The sequence below is a fragment of the Pantherophis guttatus genome, chromosome 1, assembly GCF_059756535.1.
Source record: "Pantherophis guttatus breed Tessera chromosome 1, ASM5975653v1, whole genome shotgun sequence".
Taxonomy (NCBI): domain Eukaryota; kingdom Metazoa; phylum Chordata; class Lepidosauria; order Squamata; family Colubridae; genus Pantherophis; species Pantherophis guttatus.
This window is the reverse complement of record NC_142063.1, coordinates 344,349,056-344,364,517: the sequence shown is the minus strand read 5'-3', so window position 1 is coordinate 344,364,517 and position 15,462 is coordinate 344,349,056. Positions and strand designations below refer to the sequence as shown.

General features: G+C 45.8%; 1 protein-coding gene across 1 annotated transcript in view; it reads right to left on the bottom strand.

Moving 5' to 3' along the window:
• The window catches only part of TEX14 (testis expressed 14, intercellular bridge forming factor), an 89,258-nt gene that overhangs the window by 25,151 nt on the left and 48,645 nt on the right, over nucleotides 1–15,462 (bottom strand). The window contains exons 18-21 of the mRNA XM_060693245.2: nucleotides 14,004–14,092; nucleotides 10,564–10,686; nucleotides 4,994–5,126; nucleotides 943–1,024 (exon numbers count right to left, since the gene is read on the bottom strand). Coding sequence (XP_060549228.2) covers nucleotides 943–1,024; nucleotides 4,994–5,126; nucleotides 10,564–10,686; nucleotides 14,004–14,092 — 427 coding nt within the window. The remainder of the gene's footprint in view (nucleotides 1–942; nucleotides 1,025–4,993; nucleotides 5,127–10,563; nucleotides 10,687–14,003; nucleotides 14,093–15,462) is intronic.

Here is a 15,462-nt window from a genome sequence, read left to right as displayed (position 1 = left end):
ATCTCGCTAAGCAAGATAGTTTGATTCTAGGTAGTGGCAGATATTTCTCTCCCTGGGCACCATGAGAATATATCTGCTGAAAAAAACTACGCATCGGAAACAGGAAGGGCATCCGGCCAGTAAACACTCAACTCAACTCCATTCCAGGGGTGGGATGGATTTCCATTCTAAATTTTTTTACTACCAGTTCTGTGGCCATAGCTTATTTTGTGGGTGTGGCTTGGAGGTCATGTGACTAGGTGGGCGTGGCTAGCTGGTCAGAGTCATTTCTGGAAGGTCCTCAGACTTACGACCAGTCCTCACACTTACGACCCGACTCATTTGCTTTGCTTTTAACACTGATCAGCTGTAGGGCGGCCCTTTGAAGCCCCGCGGCAAGAGTTTAAACAGTTTTTTTCCCCTCTAGTCATCAGCTGGGACTCAGGAGGCAGCAATAGATTGGGGGTGGGGCCAAATAAAAGGTAAGAATAATGTGGGGGAGTGGGGGGGTGGGAGGGCGGGGGGGGGAGAACCGGTTCGGTGATGTCATATCGTCACCGCTACCGGCTCGGCCGAACCGGACCGAACCGGGAGGAACCCACCACTGCTCCATTCAGTTGCCCGAACTCTACCCCGATGCAAGGGATTTACAAGGTCATTAAAAGAAGACATTGTTAGTAACACAGTGTGGAACTTCATCTATTTATTTATTCTTAGGAAGACTTTTATTAGTAGGAACATTTATGCCCTGCCTTCAAGAAAAACGGTCTCGAAGCAGCTGTAAAATAATTCCGCAGCAAACAAGCTTTGGTAACCGAAGACAAAGAGAAAAACGGAAGGAAACGAGGTAAAAAAAAAAAACACAGAAGCAAAAGAAGCCGTTAAAATAACGCCAGCCCCTGTTTAAAAAAGAGAGAGACTGCCTCGGAAGGGCTGCCTAAACGTTAAATAAAAATTTCCTACCCTTTGGCAGAAGTAAACAGGTCGTTCCTCGGCAAGTTGTCATGGATATATTTCGTACCTGTCCCACAGGAATACTCTCGTCCTACGGAATGCAAGTAGGAACATGGTCAAAGAACTTGAAATAACGATACTTCTAAAAAAAAATTTAAAAAAAAATATGCATTTATTTTATTTTCTGTTATTGGCATCTCCTGCTATGGGCCAGTTGCAAAGACAATGTTTTCAAATAATAATAATAACTTTATTGTCATTGTACGTGTATACACAGTATACCTGAGGAGCCTGAGTGGCGTAGGAGGCTAATGCCTCCTACTAAGGCAGCATTTAACATCCAGCTGCCTGCAATTACTGCGAGTTCAATTCTCACCAGGCTCAAGGTCAACTCAGCCTTCCATCCTTTCTAAGGTGGTAAAATGAGGACCTGGTTTGTGGGGGCAATAAGCTGACTTTGTATAAAATATACAAAAGTATGAAGGCTATTGCTTAACGCATTGTAAGCCGCCCTGAGTCTCCGGAGAAGGGCGGCATATAAAAATAAAAAAATAAAAATAAAATAAAATAAATAATACCCATACAACGAAATTCACTTAACACCCAAAGACCAGGTCCAACACACATAACAATCCAGTGCTGAAATCCACATTTTTTCACTACCGGTTCTGTGGCCGTGGCTTGGTGGCCGTGGTGTGGCTTGGTGGGCGTGGCTTGGTGGGCTTGGCAGGGGAAGGATATTGCAAAATCTCCATTCCCTCCCCACTCTGGGGCCAACCAGTGGTGGTATTTGCCGGTTTATTTATTTATTTACTTTTTTATTGGTTCAATTTATATGCTGCCCTTTTCCTGAGACTCAGGGCGGCTTACAATGCGTTAAGCAATAGCCTTCATACTTTTGTATATACTTGCTTAGTAGGGCTTTCAGCCCCCCCTAAGCGGTGTTCTTTTTTATACAAAGTCAGCTTATTGCCCCCACAATCCAGGTCCTCATTTTACCTACCTCGGAAGGATGGAAGGCTGAGTCAACCTTCAGCCTGGTGAGATTTGAACTCGCAGTCATTGCAGGCAGCTGGTGTTACTTAACAGTGCTTTAGTCTGCTGCGCCACCAAGGCTCTCTGAACTACTCAAAATTTCCGCTACCGGTTCTCCAGAACCTGTCAGAACCTGCTAGATTTCACCCCTGTAACAATCCCCAAACACACTCCCACCCACCCACCACAAATTCCCCCCTCCCCTAAACCACCCAAACATCCACACAGCAGACCAAGTCATGCTGTCCAACAGCTCACTGACGGTGGCCCTTTAGTTCATGGTTGAGTGCAATTATAGCTCTGGGATTAAAAACTATTCAGAAGACGTGTGGTCCGAGTTTGAATTGTTCTGTATCTTCTGCCAGAAGGCAACAGTCCAAAAAGATTGTGAGCAGGATGGGAAGAGTCTCGGAGAATGTTAAGCAACTTCCTCAAACAGCGAGTGTTCTGCCCCAGCTACGGATCCCAAAGAATGTAGCACACACAAACTTCGAACAAAACTCAGTTTACTTCAAAACACAGTCTTTTGCAAATGCAGGCTGTTAATAAAACGTTCTTAACAACCTGCCAGGAATTCCACAGATAAGATAGATGTCAGCGCTTCAACGCTGGCATAGAGAGCAGAGGAGAGAGAGATAAGCTCTGAACTTTTGCCTGCTAAATCCCTTTGAAGTCGGGTGGTCGTGGAAATGAGGAGGGGGGGACATTCCTGGGAAATGACGAGACAAGAAGCCTGAAGAATGACTTGGAAGATAGCCAATGAGAAGCAGAGATTTGGGGATTGGAAAGGGAGGGATTGGTGGGGGGCAAAAGGTCAGTCTTGTCCGCATCGAGTCATGATCCGGTGGCTGTGCTCAATTAAAGAAAAGATTTCCTTAAAGATTGGCAGTTTGGAAATTCATTTATTTTGAGATAGCATCGAAGTCTGACAACAAGAGTCTTACAAGAGTTGGCAGAAAGCCCGGAAGCCAGATTTGCAGAGAAAATCCAAATTCAATGATCAGCGAACGAACGTACGTTGTTTCCTGCAGCTTTTTACAAGCTGTGTGCGAACTTAAATAGGCTAAGGGAGTGGCCAATTAGCCCCAAGCCTTACTCTTGAGGAGACCTCCTCCTGAGGAGCCACTCCTGCCTTTTGGCAGCTCTGCGTGCCCCTGCATCGAGAAGAGGCTCCTCCTCTTCTTCCTCTTCACTTAAAGGAGCCTCTGGAGGTTCTGAAGGCCCTGGTTGAATCCCTGCCTCTGGCACCACATCTTCTCCAGCCTCCTCACTGTCCGACTCGAGCACCGGCTGCACAGGCTGCTGGACCGACACCACACCAGCCTCCTCCTCGTCGGGATCAGCAACAATCCGCGCAGGCCACTGGCGGGCCACAACAACGAGATGCGAACATGTCGTCCAGGGCTGGTAGCTGGAGTCCGATGATATTCTAGGCAGTTTTAATAATTCTCTGTAGAGCTTTTATGTCCGCTGCAGAGCTGCTCCCATACCATGCAAGAATGCCGAATGTCAGGACACTCTCAATGGTGCTGCGGTAGTAGGACAGAAGTAGATGCTGAGATAGATTTATCTTCCTGAGCATTCTCAGGAAGTACAGCCTCTTCTGTGCCTCTCCGTCTTCTGCACCATCTTTTTAAAGAGCATGGGTTTCTCCCCCTCCTCATCCCTTAATAATTGCATTTGGAATCCCCCAGGGATGCTGAAATACTTACCGAGTGCCGGTGAATATTAATACGATGTGAGACGCCCAAGACTATCTTGTCTCTCTAATAAAGGAGAATATGTGAAGATGTTGTGGCCCGTCAGCGGCCTGTGCAGCTAGTAGCTGATTCCGACAGCGAGGAGGCTGGTGTGGTGCTGCGCCAGCAGCCTGTGCAGCTGGCACTCGAGTCGGACAGTGAGGAGGCTGGAGAAGATGTGGTGCCAGAGGCGGGGATTCAGCCAGGGCCTTCAGAACCTCCAGAAGCTCCCATAAGTGAAGAGGAAGAAGAGGAGGAGCCTCTTCTCGATGTACGGGCACGCAGAGCGGCCAAAAGGCAGGAGTGGCTCCTCAGGAGAAGGTCTCCTCGAGAGTAGGGCTTGGGGCTAACTGGCCACTCCCTTAGCCTATTTAAGGAGGAACGCCGACTGACGCAATTTGCAGGGAACAACTTCGTGCCACCACACTCTCAATAATCTTTGCCAAAGTTCAATTAAGGGCTCAATTAGAGAGCCTTCTCTGTGGGAGCTCCTGCCCTTTGGAACGAACTGCCCCCGGAAATACGCAAGATCTCCGACCTCCGAGTTTTTCGCTGTGCCCTCAAGACCCTGCTCTTCTGACAGGCAGGGCTATCTTTGTAAAGGAGTTTCAAATTCAGAGTTTTAAATTTTTGGGTTTTTAATGAAACTTGGCCATAAATGTAATAATTTTAATAATTTTTAAATTTAATTGGGATTTTTATTGTGTTTTTTACTTGGCTGTGCACCGCCCCGAGTCCTTCGGGAGAGGGGCGGTATAGAAATAAAATTATCTATCTATCTATCTATCTATCTATCTATCTATCTATCTATCTATCTATCTATCTATCTGTCCATCCATCCATCCATCCATCCATCCATCTATCTATTTCCATTGCTAAGCGAGACAATTGTTCAGTGAGCTCTGCCTCATTTTACGACCTTTCTGGCCACAGTTGTTAAGCGAATCACTGCAGTCGTTAAGTTAGTCACATGGTTGTTAAGCGAATCTGGCTCCCCCCCCCAATTGACTTTGCTGGTCAGAAGGTTGCAAAAGGGGATCAGATGACCCTGGGACATTGCAACCGTCATAACTATGAGTCACTTGTTAAGCGAGCTAATTTTGATCATGTGACCGTGGGGATGCTGCAAAGGTCGTTAAGTGTGAAAAATGGTCATGTCACTTTTTTCAGTGCTACTGTAATTTCAGTCACTAAACAAATGGTTGTAAATCGAGGACTGCCTGTAATTAAAGACGGCAGGACGAGCTAATATTGCACTCACACGTAACAAAAAAAAAAATCCTTACTCTGCCCTGAATGGATGGGACGTTCTTTCTGACCCCACATTCCTTGAGGTTTTCTCCATTTTTCCTTCTGCCCAGGAATTTCCTCCGTTCTTCCTAGAATATCATTTCCCGCCTCTTCCTCAGCCGTTGAATACTAAAAGGATAAATCAGAGTTTCTCAGCAGCGCAAGAATTGAGTTGTCTCAACGAAGCTTCAACTAAGATGGACCACAAGATAACATTGTCCATCCATTTATTCTTATTTACTCAACGTGAACGGGGTTATTTGCTGTCTGGCACAATGAGCTCTGCCCAATAGTAACACAAGGTGTTTTGTCCTGGAAGGGCAGGTTAGAGATGGATCGTCATGGAGAAAAATCTGTGTTGTTAGGAGTTGGGAATGATATAATTAAGCAATCAATCAATCAATCACCTCAACCTCAAGCGTTCTCCACTCGCCAGTTCATGAGTCCTCCAAATCAGGAGTTGAAAGAACCCAAACAGGCTTCAGGATACACTGAATTACAGATTATAGCATCAAATAACTTCATAGAAATCTCAGCCCAGCTCACCTTACAGGGTTGTCATTGTAGGGAAAAAAAGGAGGAGAAAGGACACCTTTTATGCTCACTGGCTTGAGTTATTTGTAAAAGGAAGGAAGGAAGGAAGGAAGGAAGGAAGGAAGGAAGGAAGGAAGGAAGGAAGGAAGGAAGGAGAAAGACAGAGGAGAATGAAGGGAAGGAAAGAGAGAGGAAGGAAAGGAAGGAGAAAAAGAGAGGGAAGAAGGAGGGAAGAGGAAGGAGTAAGGGAAAGAGAAGGAAGGAAGGAAGGAGAGATAGGAAGGAGGGAAGGGAGGAAGGAGCAAGGGAGAAAGAGAAGGAAGGAAGAGAAAGAAGAGAGAAAGGAAGGAAGGAAAGAGAAAGGAAAGGAGGGAAGGGAGGAAGGAGTAAGGGAGACAGACAAGGAAAGAAGGAAGGAAAGAAGGGGAGAGATGAAGAATGGAGGGAGCCAGAGAAGGAAGGAAAGAGAGGGAGGAAGGAGGGAAGGGAGGAAGGAGCAAGGGAGACAGAGAAGGAAGGAAGAGAAAGAAAGGAAGGAAAGAGAAAGGAAAGGAGGGAAGGGAGGAAGGAGTAAGGGAGACAGACAAGAAGGAAGGAAAGAAGGAAGGAAGGAAAAGAAGACAGAAAGGAAGGAAAGAAGGGAAGAGAGAGATGAAGAATGGAGGGAGCCAGAGAAAGAAGGAAGGAAAGAGAGGTAGGAAGGAGGGAAGGGAGGAAGGAGCAAGGGAGACACAGAAGGAAGGAAGGAAGAGAAAGAAGAGAGAAAGGAAGGAAGGAAAGAGAAAGGAAAGGAGGGAAGGGAGGAAGGAGTAAGGGAGACAGACAAGAAGGAAGGAAAGAAGGAAGGAAGGAAGGAAAAGAAGACAGAAAGGAAGGAAAGAAGAGAGAGATGAAGAATGGAGGGAGCCAGAGAAGGAAGGAAGGAAGGGAAAAAAATTAGAAAGAAAGAAAGAAAGAAAGAAAGAAAGAAAGAAAGAAAGAAAGAAAGATGCACGTTCAGACTCAATGACTCACCTACTATACTATAATTGCTATACCTCCCAGAAAGGAATCTGAGGAAAGAGCAGTTATCAAGTGGGGTACAAATAAAGGATCCCCTAGATTGGGAGACCTAATTAATTGGCCAACAGAGGTAACCCAACATTTGAGCTTCTTGTCTGGAGCTCTCCAAGGTCCTGAAGGTGGCCAGCTTCCTGGCAAAGAATAACCCAGCTTTTCATTTTCTTTCCAGGAACTCTCCAGGGTCCTGAAGACAAGGGCAGGCATAGAGGTACTCCCTGACCTACGACCACAATTTCTGATGCTAAGCATGTCAGCTGTTAACTGAGCCACGCCCCACCCCTCAGATTTTACAACCTTTTTGTCACGGTTGTTAAGCGAATCACTGCAGTTGTTAAGCGGATCATGTGCTCATTAAGTGGCGTCCCTCATTGATTTTGCTTGTCGGAAGCTGGCTGGCTCAGGAATTCTGGGAACTGAAGTCCTCAGGTCCTAAAGTGGCCATAGTTGCCCACCCCAGGCTCAGGAATTCTGGGAGTTGAAGTCCACAAGTTGTAACGCTACCATAGTTGCCCACCCCAGGCTCAGGAATTCTGGGAGTTGAAGTCCACAGGTTGTAAAGTTGCCACAGTTGGCCACTCCAGCTCAGGAATTCTGGGAGTTGAAGTCCACAAGTTGTAACGCTGCCATAGTTGCCCACCCCAGGCTCAGGAATTCTGGGAGTTGAAGTCCACAGGTTGCAAAGTTGCCATAGTTGGCCACTCCAGCTCAGGAATTCTGGGAGTTGAAGTCCACAGTTGTAACGCCACCAATAGTTGCCCACCCCAGGCTCAGGAATTCTGGGAGTTGAAGTCCACAGGTTGTAAATTCGCCAGTTTATTTATTTATTAATTTTATTTTATTTTATTTAACACAAATTTATATGCCGCCCTTCTCCCAAAGGACTCAGGGCGGCGAACACAAGCTAGAAACATACAATGATAAAAGAAGAGTCTAATTAAAGCCAATTAAAATCAAAATAATAAATAATAAAACCCCAGAATCAGAACTCAACCAATTTGTTGACATGGCCAAGTCTTTAGGCCCCGACGGAAGGAGCGAAGATCAGGTGCCGTCCGGTAGTTGCCCACCCCAGGCTCAGGAATCCTGGGAGTTGAAGTCCACAGGTTGTAAATTCGCCATAGTTGCTCAACCCTGCTCTACAAGGCCTCAAAGCTCTTCAAAAGGTGAGAAGGAGGAAGGTGTTTGACCTGGTGGGGTGGGGGAATCAGTCCTAAGGCTTGGGGAGGGGGCGTCCCACTCCCAGTAGGAATGGGAATAAGTCTGTGGGAACCCCAAAGTCAGGAAGCAAAGCACAAGGCATCTTACGGGGTGGAGGAGGCCTTGGGAGGGCCGGGGCAGGTTGTCCTGGGCCTGTGTTAGACCTCCAAAGGTCTCCCCCAAATCTGATTTATCTGTGTTCCACTTAATGACCCGCACATTCATTGGGGAGAGCAGGGATGGGAGGGGAACATTAAGTGAGACATTGCACCTAATGACCACCACGACATGCCGTCTCCATTATGGTCGTATCTCGAGGACTGTGTTCTGTCCCCGTCTCACACACGCACACAGACAGCCGGGGGTTAAATAAACTGGCAGACAACCAATTCTTCCAATAAGACGCTTGGCAGCAACCCAGTAGTTGCTTGCCAAGAACTTTTACTCAATAAACAAAATACCCACAGTCAAGAATTGTCCAGTTCGTAAAATAAATCCAAGGCCGATAATGTTGTTTCCAAAGATGCAATGGGACTCGATAGTAGTTAGTTTTTTCCGTCACAGAGTCTGAATGGCCACCTCACCCCCTTTTATACCCTGTGGGGTGTGGTCCAGTGACTCAGCCTAATCTCTGGCACGCCTTTTCTTCTGTTGCGCGTGCTTATCTCTGTGACGCTGCTGAGGATCCAGCCAAGACTCATCTCCCTCATTACTGTCCACCTGTGGCTGCGTGGACGTGCTTGGCCCCGGCCCTATCTCTTGAACTTCGTCGGACACCGAAGGCATTGCCAGAGAGGAGGGTCCTGGAGAGGGAGGCCTTGCCAACTCCTCCCCTTCACTGTCGGAGTCCTCTCCTGCCGATGACACAGGCTCAGGTAACGGAGCCACAACAGACTGCCTGCATTAGTTTCTTGACATCTTCCTGAAACCAAAGTTTCCCTCCACTCCCCAGGATAATCTCCATCAAGGGCTCTTTTCTCTCTGTGTGTATAAAGTCGCCCTTTCTCTCTCTTTATTTTTTTAAAATAGGTTGCCAATTGGGTTAATTTATCAAAATGTAATATACAAGAGTATAAAGAAAAAATGAAAATAAAGGTAAAATAGGAGAGGAAAAGAGAAAGAGAGAAAAGGGGGAAAAAGCATTGACTTCGGACTCCTTTTGTTGCAATACACGCCCACTTAGTGACCGTTCAAAGTTACAACGGCACTACCCTGTTTCCCCAAAAATAAGACATCCCCTGATAATAAGCCCAACTGAGCTTTTGAGCGCATGCGCTAAAATAAGCCTCCCACCCAAAAATAAGCCCTCCCTGAAAATATTTAAATGCAGAGCTGGAACTCAGGTAAGACTGAAAGACGAGCCCCATCTTGCTCCATGCACCCCCCCAAAAAAGGCCAAGCGCTTATTTTGGGGTTCAAAAAAATATAGGACAGGGCAGGGGTGAAAAGCTCCCGGTTCGGACCGGATCACACGATCCGGTAGCGATGGAGGCGGGTGGTTCGGAGAACCGGTAGCAAAAATCCCTGCCCCCCCCCCCATACCCAACTGAGCCACACAATCATCAGAGGCTTTTTTTTTTACTTTGAAAAGCATTTTTTCTACAACCTCTTCGGCAGAAAAATGCTTTTAAAAGTAAAAAAAAAAAGCCTCTGATGATCGCGCAGCTCAGCTGGGATCCTCAAAGGCTTTTAAAAGCATTTGTTCTACAACCCCTTCAGAGGTTGTAGAAAAAATGCTTTTAAAAGCCTCTGATGATCCCAGCTGAGTTGCCTGATTGGCTTTTTTTCTTTTAAAAGCCTGTGACGATCCCAGCTGAGTTGCCTGATCGTCAGAGGCATTTAAAAGAAAAAAAGGCTCTGCCGATCAGGCAACTCGGCTGGGATCGTCAGAGGCTTTTGACAGCATTTTTTTACAACCTCTTCGCCGAAGAGTTTGTAGAAAAAATGGTTTTAAAAGTAAAAAAAAAAAAAAAAAAAAAGGCCCCGCCCACCCAGTCACATTACCCCCATCTCCAGCAAGCCACGCCCACAGAACCGGTAGTAACAAATTTTAGATTTCCCCACTGAGACAGGGTCTTATTTTCGGGAAAACACGGTAAAAAAGTGACTTATGACCATTCTCCACACTTATGACCGTTGTAGCATCCCCATGGCCACCTGATTTATATCGGATGCTTGACAACTGAGTCGTATTTATAACAGTCGCAGTATCCCAGGGGTGTGTGTGTGTGTGTGACATGATCATTTTTTGCGACCTTCTGACCAGCAAGGTCCAGAGGGAAACCAGTCCACAACTGTGGGACTAATTTAACAACTGCAATGATTCACTAACCAACGGGGACAAGTAAGGTCGTAAAATGGGGCAAAACTCACTAAACCAATGAGCAAAGCCAAGGGGAAAGCACAACTATGTGACTGAGCCGCTGCAGCGATCCATTTAACAACGGTGGCAAGAACGGTCAGAAAATGGGGCAAAACTCACCAACCATTTCACTTAGCAACATAAATGTTGGGCTCAATTGCGGTCGTAAATTGAGGACTACCTCAACTTTTTACTTTGATGTACTCAGATTATACTAGCCATTTCTATAACCACCAAACCTAACCAATCGGCAGAACCTCAAATCAGAGTTTCATTATTTTTTTCCCCCACCTCAAGCACAAAGTCCAGAAACGGTTTCCAGGTAGGAACAAAACTAGCTGCGTTCTTTCCTTTAATCAAAGCAGTCAATTTAAGCCACCTTGGCAAACTCCATCAACCTTTTTCTCTTACTTCCAATTCTGAAGGCTCAGGAGGAGCAGAACTGCCCAAAAAATAATTGGAGTCTGGAGTGAAAAACTCCTCGGATACGTTAAGGGACAAAGATGGAGAACGGGTGACCTCTTCCAGCTGCTCCTGCAAGAGAGACGGAAATTAAAACGGTATCTTTATCCAGAGTGGGAGGAAAAATATTTATTTTGTTACCTGCCCCGTTATCTGTTTAGTGAATATTCCGCCTTTCCTTTGAGACTCAAGACAGTCCTCAATTTACAACCACAATTAGGATCAGAATTTCTGTTGCTAAGTGAGACAGTCGTTCAGTGAGTCACGCCCGATGTTATGACCTTTTTTGGCACTGTTGGGGGAACCATGCGGTCGTTAAGCAAATCCATCTACCCACCCCCCCAAATTGAATTTGTTTGTTGGAAGCCCAAAATTTCCATCGTTAAGAGAGGCGGTTGTTGAGTGAGTTACACCTCATTTTATGACCTTTTTTTTTTTTTTTTTGAAACAGCCGTTAAGGGAATCGCTGCGGCTGCTAAACGAATCATGTGGCTGTTAAGTGAAAAAAAAAACAACCTTGACTTTGCTTGACTGAAACCAGCTGGGATGGTCGCCAATGGCATGCTGAAACAGTCATAAGTACATGCCAGTTGCCAAGCCTTCAAATTCTGATCCTGTGACTTTGGCGATGCTGCAACGGTTGTAAGCATGAGGATTGTCCGCAAGTCCCTTTTTTTTTTTTTTAGTGCTGTTGTTAACTCTGAACGGTTGCTAAGTGAATCGTCGTTAAGTCGAGGACTGCTAAGGAAGTAGTTCTCTGCTTATTTATCATAGCGGAGAGATCCCTGCAATACTTATTAATCATATTTATTTATTAATCATATTTCTATGCCGCCCACTCTCTGAGGACTCTGGGTGGTTTACAACAATCAACAGTATACTAAATAGCATATTGGCCCCTAACAATCTGGGTCCTCATTTTACCCACCTCGGAAGGATGGAAGGCTGAGTCAACCTTGAGCCTGGTGAGATTTGATCCTCTGATCTGCTGAACTAGCAGTCAGATGAAGTAACTGCAGTACTGCACCCTAACCACTGCGCCACCTCGGCTCCAATCCAGGAACTACCAACTCAGAAAAACAATCAGTAAACTACATTTCTAAGAATACACCCACCAATGCTGACAAGGCAAGCCATTTGTATATGAACTGAGAGTATTCCGTACTGATGCCATTATCTAGTTGGGTGATGAAACGTTTGCAAGAAAACAAGCTCAGAGAGGATCAAAGATCCCAGTCCTCTCTTTCCCTCCAATCCTTCCTTCTTTCCTCCCGCCTCTCTGTAAACCCCACTCTCTTCTAGCACTGATGATGTTGCTTAGTTGAGTCAATCAATATCTCCAAGAAAAGAACTAAGAACCCTACATCCATCTATCTAATCTCTCTCTCTCTCGCTTTCTATCGTTCTCTCTTTCTGTGTATCTTTCTCTCTGCCTCTGTGTCTGTCTCTGTGCCTTTCTCTCTGTCTCTCCGTGTCTTCTTTCTCTCTCTCTCTCTTTCTTGTCTCTCTCTGTCTTTCTCTGACTGTCTCTTTCTGTCTTTCTCTCTGTGCATCTGTCTTTCTGTTTTTCTCTTTCTTTGTGTCTTCTCTCTCTCTGTCTGTCTGTCTCTCTGTCTTTCTCTCTCTCTGTGTGTCTTGTCTTTCTCTCTGTCTTTCTCTCTTTCTCTGTCTTTCTCTCTGTGTGTCTTCTCTTTCTCTCTCTGTCTCTGTCTTTCTCTCTGTCTCTGTGGCTGTCTTTCTCTCTTTCTCTGTCTTTCTCTCTGTGTGTCTTCTCTTTCTCTCTCTCTGTCTCCGTCTTTCTCTCTGTCTGTGTCTGTCTTTCTCTCTATCTTTCTCTCTGTCTCTGTGGCTGTCTTTCTCTCTTTCTCTGTCTTTCTCTCTGTGTGTCTTCTCTTTCTCTCTCTCTGTCTCCGTCTTTCTCTCTGTCTGTGTCTGTCTTTCTCTCTATCTTTCTCTCTGTCTCTGTGGCTGTCTTTCTCTCGTTCTGTCTTTCTCTCTGTGTGTCTTCTCTTTTTCTGTCTCTGTGTCTGTCTTTCTCTCTTTCTCTGTCTTTCTGTGTGTCTTCTCTTTCTCTGTCTCTCTCTCTCTGTCTTCTCTGTTTTTCTTTCTCTCTCTTTCTTTCTTTCTGTCTTGTTTCTCTCTCTGTCTTTCTCTCTGTGAGTCTCCCTGTCTTTCTCTCTCTCTCTCTCTCTCTCCATCTTTCTCTCTGTCTGTGTCTGTCTTTCTTTCTTTCTCTCTGTCTTTTTCTGTGTGTCTTCTTTCTCTCTCTCTGTCTCTCTCTGTGTCTTCTCTGTCTTTCTCTCTGTCTTTCTTTCTTTCTGTCTTGTTTCTCTCTCTGTCTCTCTCTGTCTCTCTCTGTCTTTCTTTCTGTGTCTTCTGTCTCTCTCTCTCTCTGTCTGTGTCTCTGTGTGTCTTTTTGTCTGTGTGTGTCGTCTTTCTCTCTCTGTTTTTCTGTGTCTTCTGTCTCTCTCTGTCTTTCTCTTTCTGTGTCTTCTGTCTCTCTCTCTCTCTGTCTGTGTCTCTGTGTGTCTTTTTGTCTGTGTGTGTCGTCTTTCTCTCTCTGTTTTTGTGTCTTCTGTCTCTCTCTCTGTCTTTCTGTCTCTGTCTGTCTTTCTCTGTCTCTCTCTGTGTCTTCTCTATCTCTCTCTGTCTCTGTGTCTCTCTGTATGTCTTTCTCTCTCTCTCTCTCCATCTTTCTCTCTGCCTCTGTGTCTGTCTTTCTTTCTCTCTCTCTCTCTTTCTCTCTCTGTGTGTCTTTCTGTCTCTCTTTCTCTGTGTCTTTCTCTCTCTAAGCCCAATGAAGGAAGCTCCAAGAACTCTCCTACCAACACTGTCAGGGTTAACAACTCACTTGTTATATAAACACAGCCCAAACCCCACTTCCTAATAGCACTGATGATGTTACCTAGTTGGGTCGTGAAACGTGTACATGACAACAACCAAGCTCAGGAAGCACCGAGGACCCCACAGTCCTCTTCCTCCCCCCTCCTCCTCTTCTCCACAAACCCCACTCCCTTGTAGCAACTGATGATGTTAGCTAGTTGGGTCCCGAAACGTCTCTCAAGAAAACAACCAAGCTCAGAGAGAACCAAGGACCTCACGTGCTAACCTTTCTTAGAAAGGTCTCCTCTCTCTCCAGCAGGATTTACTGACAACTTTTCGCTCAGATTCTTTGCTTTGATCCAAAGCACCAGTTGTGAAAAATGTTCGGGTGTTTCCGAGCGGGATTGATTGCATTAAAATATTATCTCCGGAATGGCTTAACGCCGTGTAGTTCTAGACTCTTATTTTGCTCAATGATCTGGATCGGGATTGGCCGATGGGACCAAGAACGATTGCTTAATTATTCCTCGGCCGAAGGAGCAAATAAAATAAAATAAAATCCATACCCGGCACGAATCCTCCGAAGGGAGAGAAAGGCACACGGGTTTGCGTGGCGCTGCGCTGTTCTCGCAGGCTGGAATCGGGCTGTCTCTTCCTAATAATAAATTAAGACAACATGAAATGCAGCATCACCCTCCCACCCCAGGGAAACGAGGAGGGGAGGGAGTCGAAATTAGCATGCAGAGACAAAACTGGGTTCCTTGGACGAGGGACAGGCTGGAAAAGCAAATAATTCAGAAAACGCCAATCGAGGCCGATTTGACGGGGATGATGATGATAATAGCAATTAAATGGCTAATCCGCAGAGCCCAGAAAGGAATAAATAAATTATCCTTTAGAGAAGAGGGATAAAGCATCCCCGATAAATGCGTATTTTGGAAAACGATCTCTGGGAAAAAAAAAAAAGAAAATCCATCCCAGCGAATCCGCCTCGCTCACCAAGAGCGTCGAAAACCGTCAGGAAAATGGAACGTACCCAGAACGCTAAAATTGCTACAGACAACCTCTCTCGTTGCACACCAATTATGTCAAAGTCGATTTGCGTTCCTGCTCCTTGGCCATTTTAATTCTGGGGAAGGGTCTTCTTCACAGAGAAGGGGTGGGCAGTTCACAGCACAACATCAGCAATTTGCTGCGTCTTGCTCAACAGTTACACAGAGGGTAAGGTTAAAAAAGAAAGAAAGAAGAAGGATTAAGATGCGGTGGGTTATTAATTAATTAATTTATTTTTTAAACCCATTTTAATAGTTTTGATGAATAACCTAAGGCGGTGATCGGATCAAAGTCTCCTTCCTCCTCCTATTTTCCCCACAACCCCTGCGAGGTGAGACCGGCCCAAGGTCACCCAGCTGGCTTTCATGCCTAAGGCGGGACTAGAACTCACCGTCTCTTGGTGATTGTCTCAAAGTCACTTAGCTGGTGGAACTAGAGCTCACGGTCTCCTGGCGATTGGCCCAAAGTCACTCAACTGGCTTTCATACCTAAGGACTAGAATTCACTGCGTGCTGGTGATTGGCATAAAGTCACCCAGTGGCTTTCATGCCTAAGGTGGTACTAGAACTCACCCTCTCCTGGTGATTGGATCAGTTACCCAGCCAGCTTTCATGCCTAAATTGAGACTAGAACTCACAGTCTCCTGGTGATTGGCTTAAAGTCACCTAGCTGGCTTTCATACCGAAGGCAGGACTAGAATTCACAGTCTCCTGGTGATTGGCCTAAGTCACCCAGTGGCTTTCATGCCTAAGGTGGTACTAGAACTCACCCTCTCCTGGTGATTGGACCAGTCACCCAGCCAGCTTTCATGCCTAAGGTGAGACTAGAACTCACAGTCTCCTGGTGATTGGCCCAAAGTCACTCAACTGGCTTTCATACTGAAGGCAGGACTAGAATTCACCCTCTCCTGGTGATTGGCATAAAGTCACCCAGTGGCTTTCATGCCTAAGGTGGTACTAGAACTCACCCTCT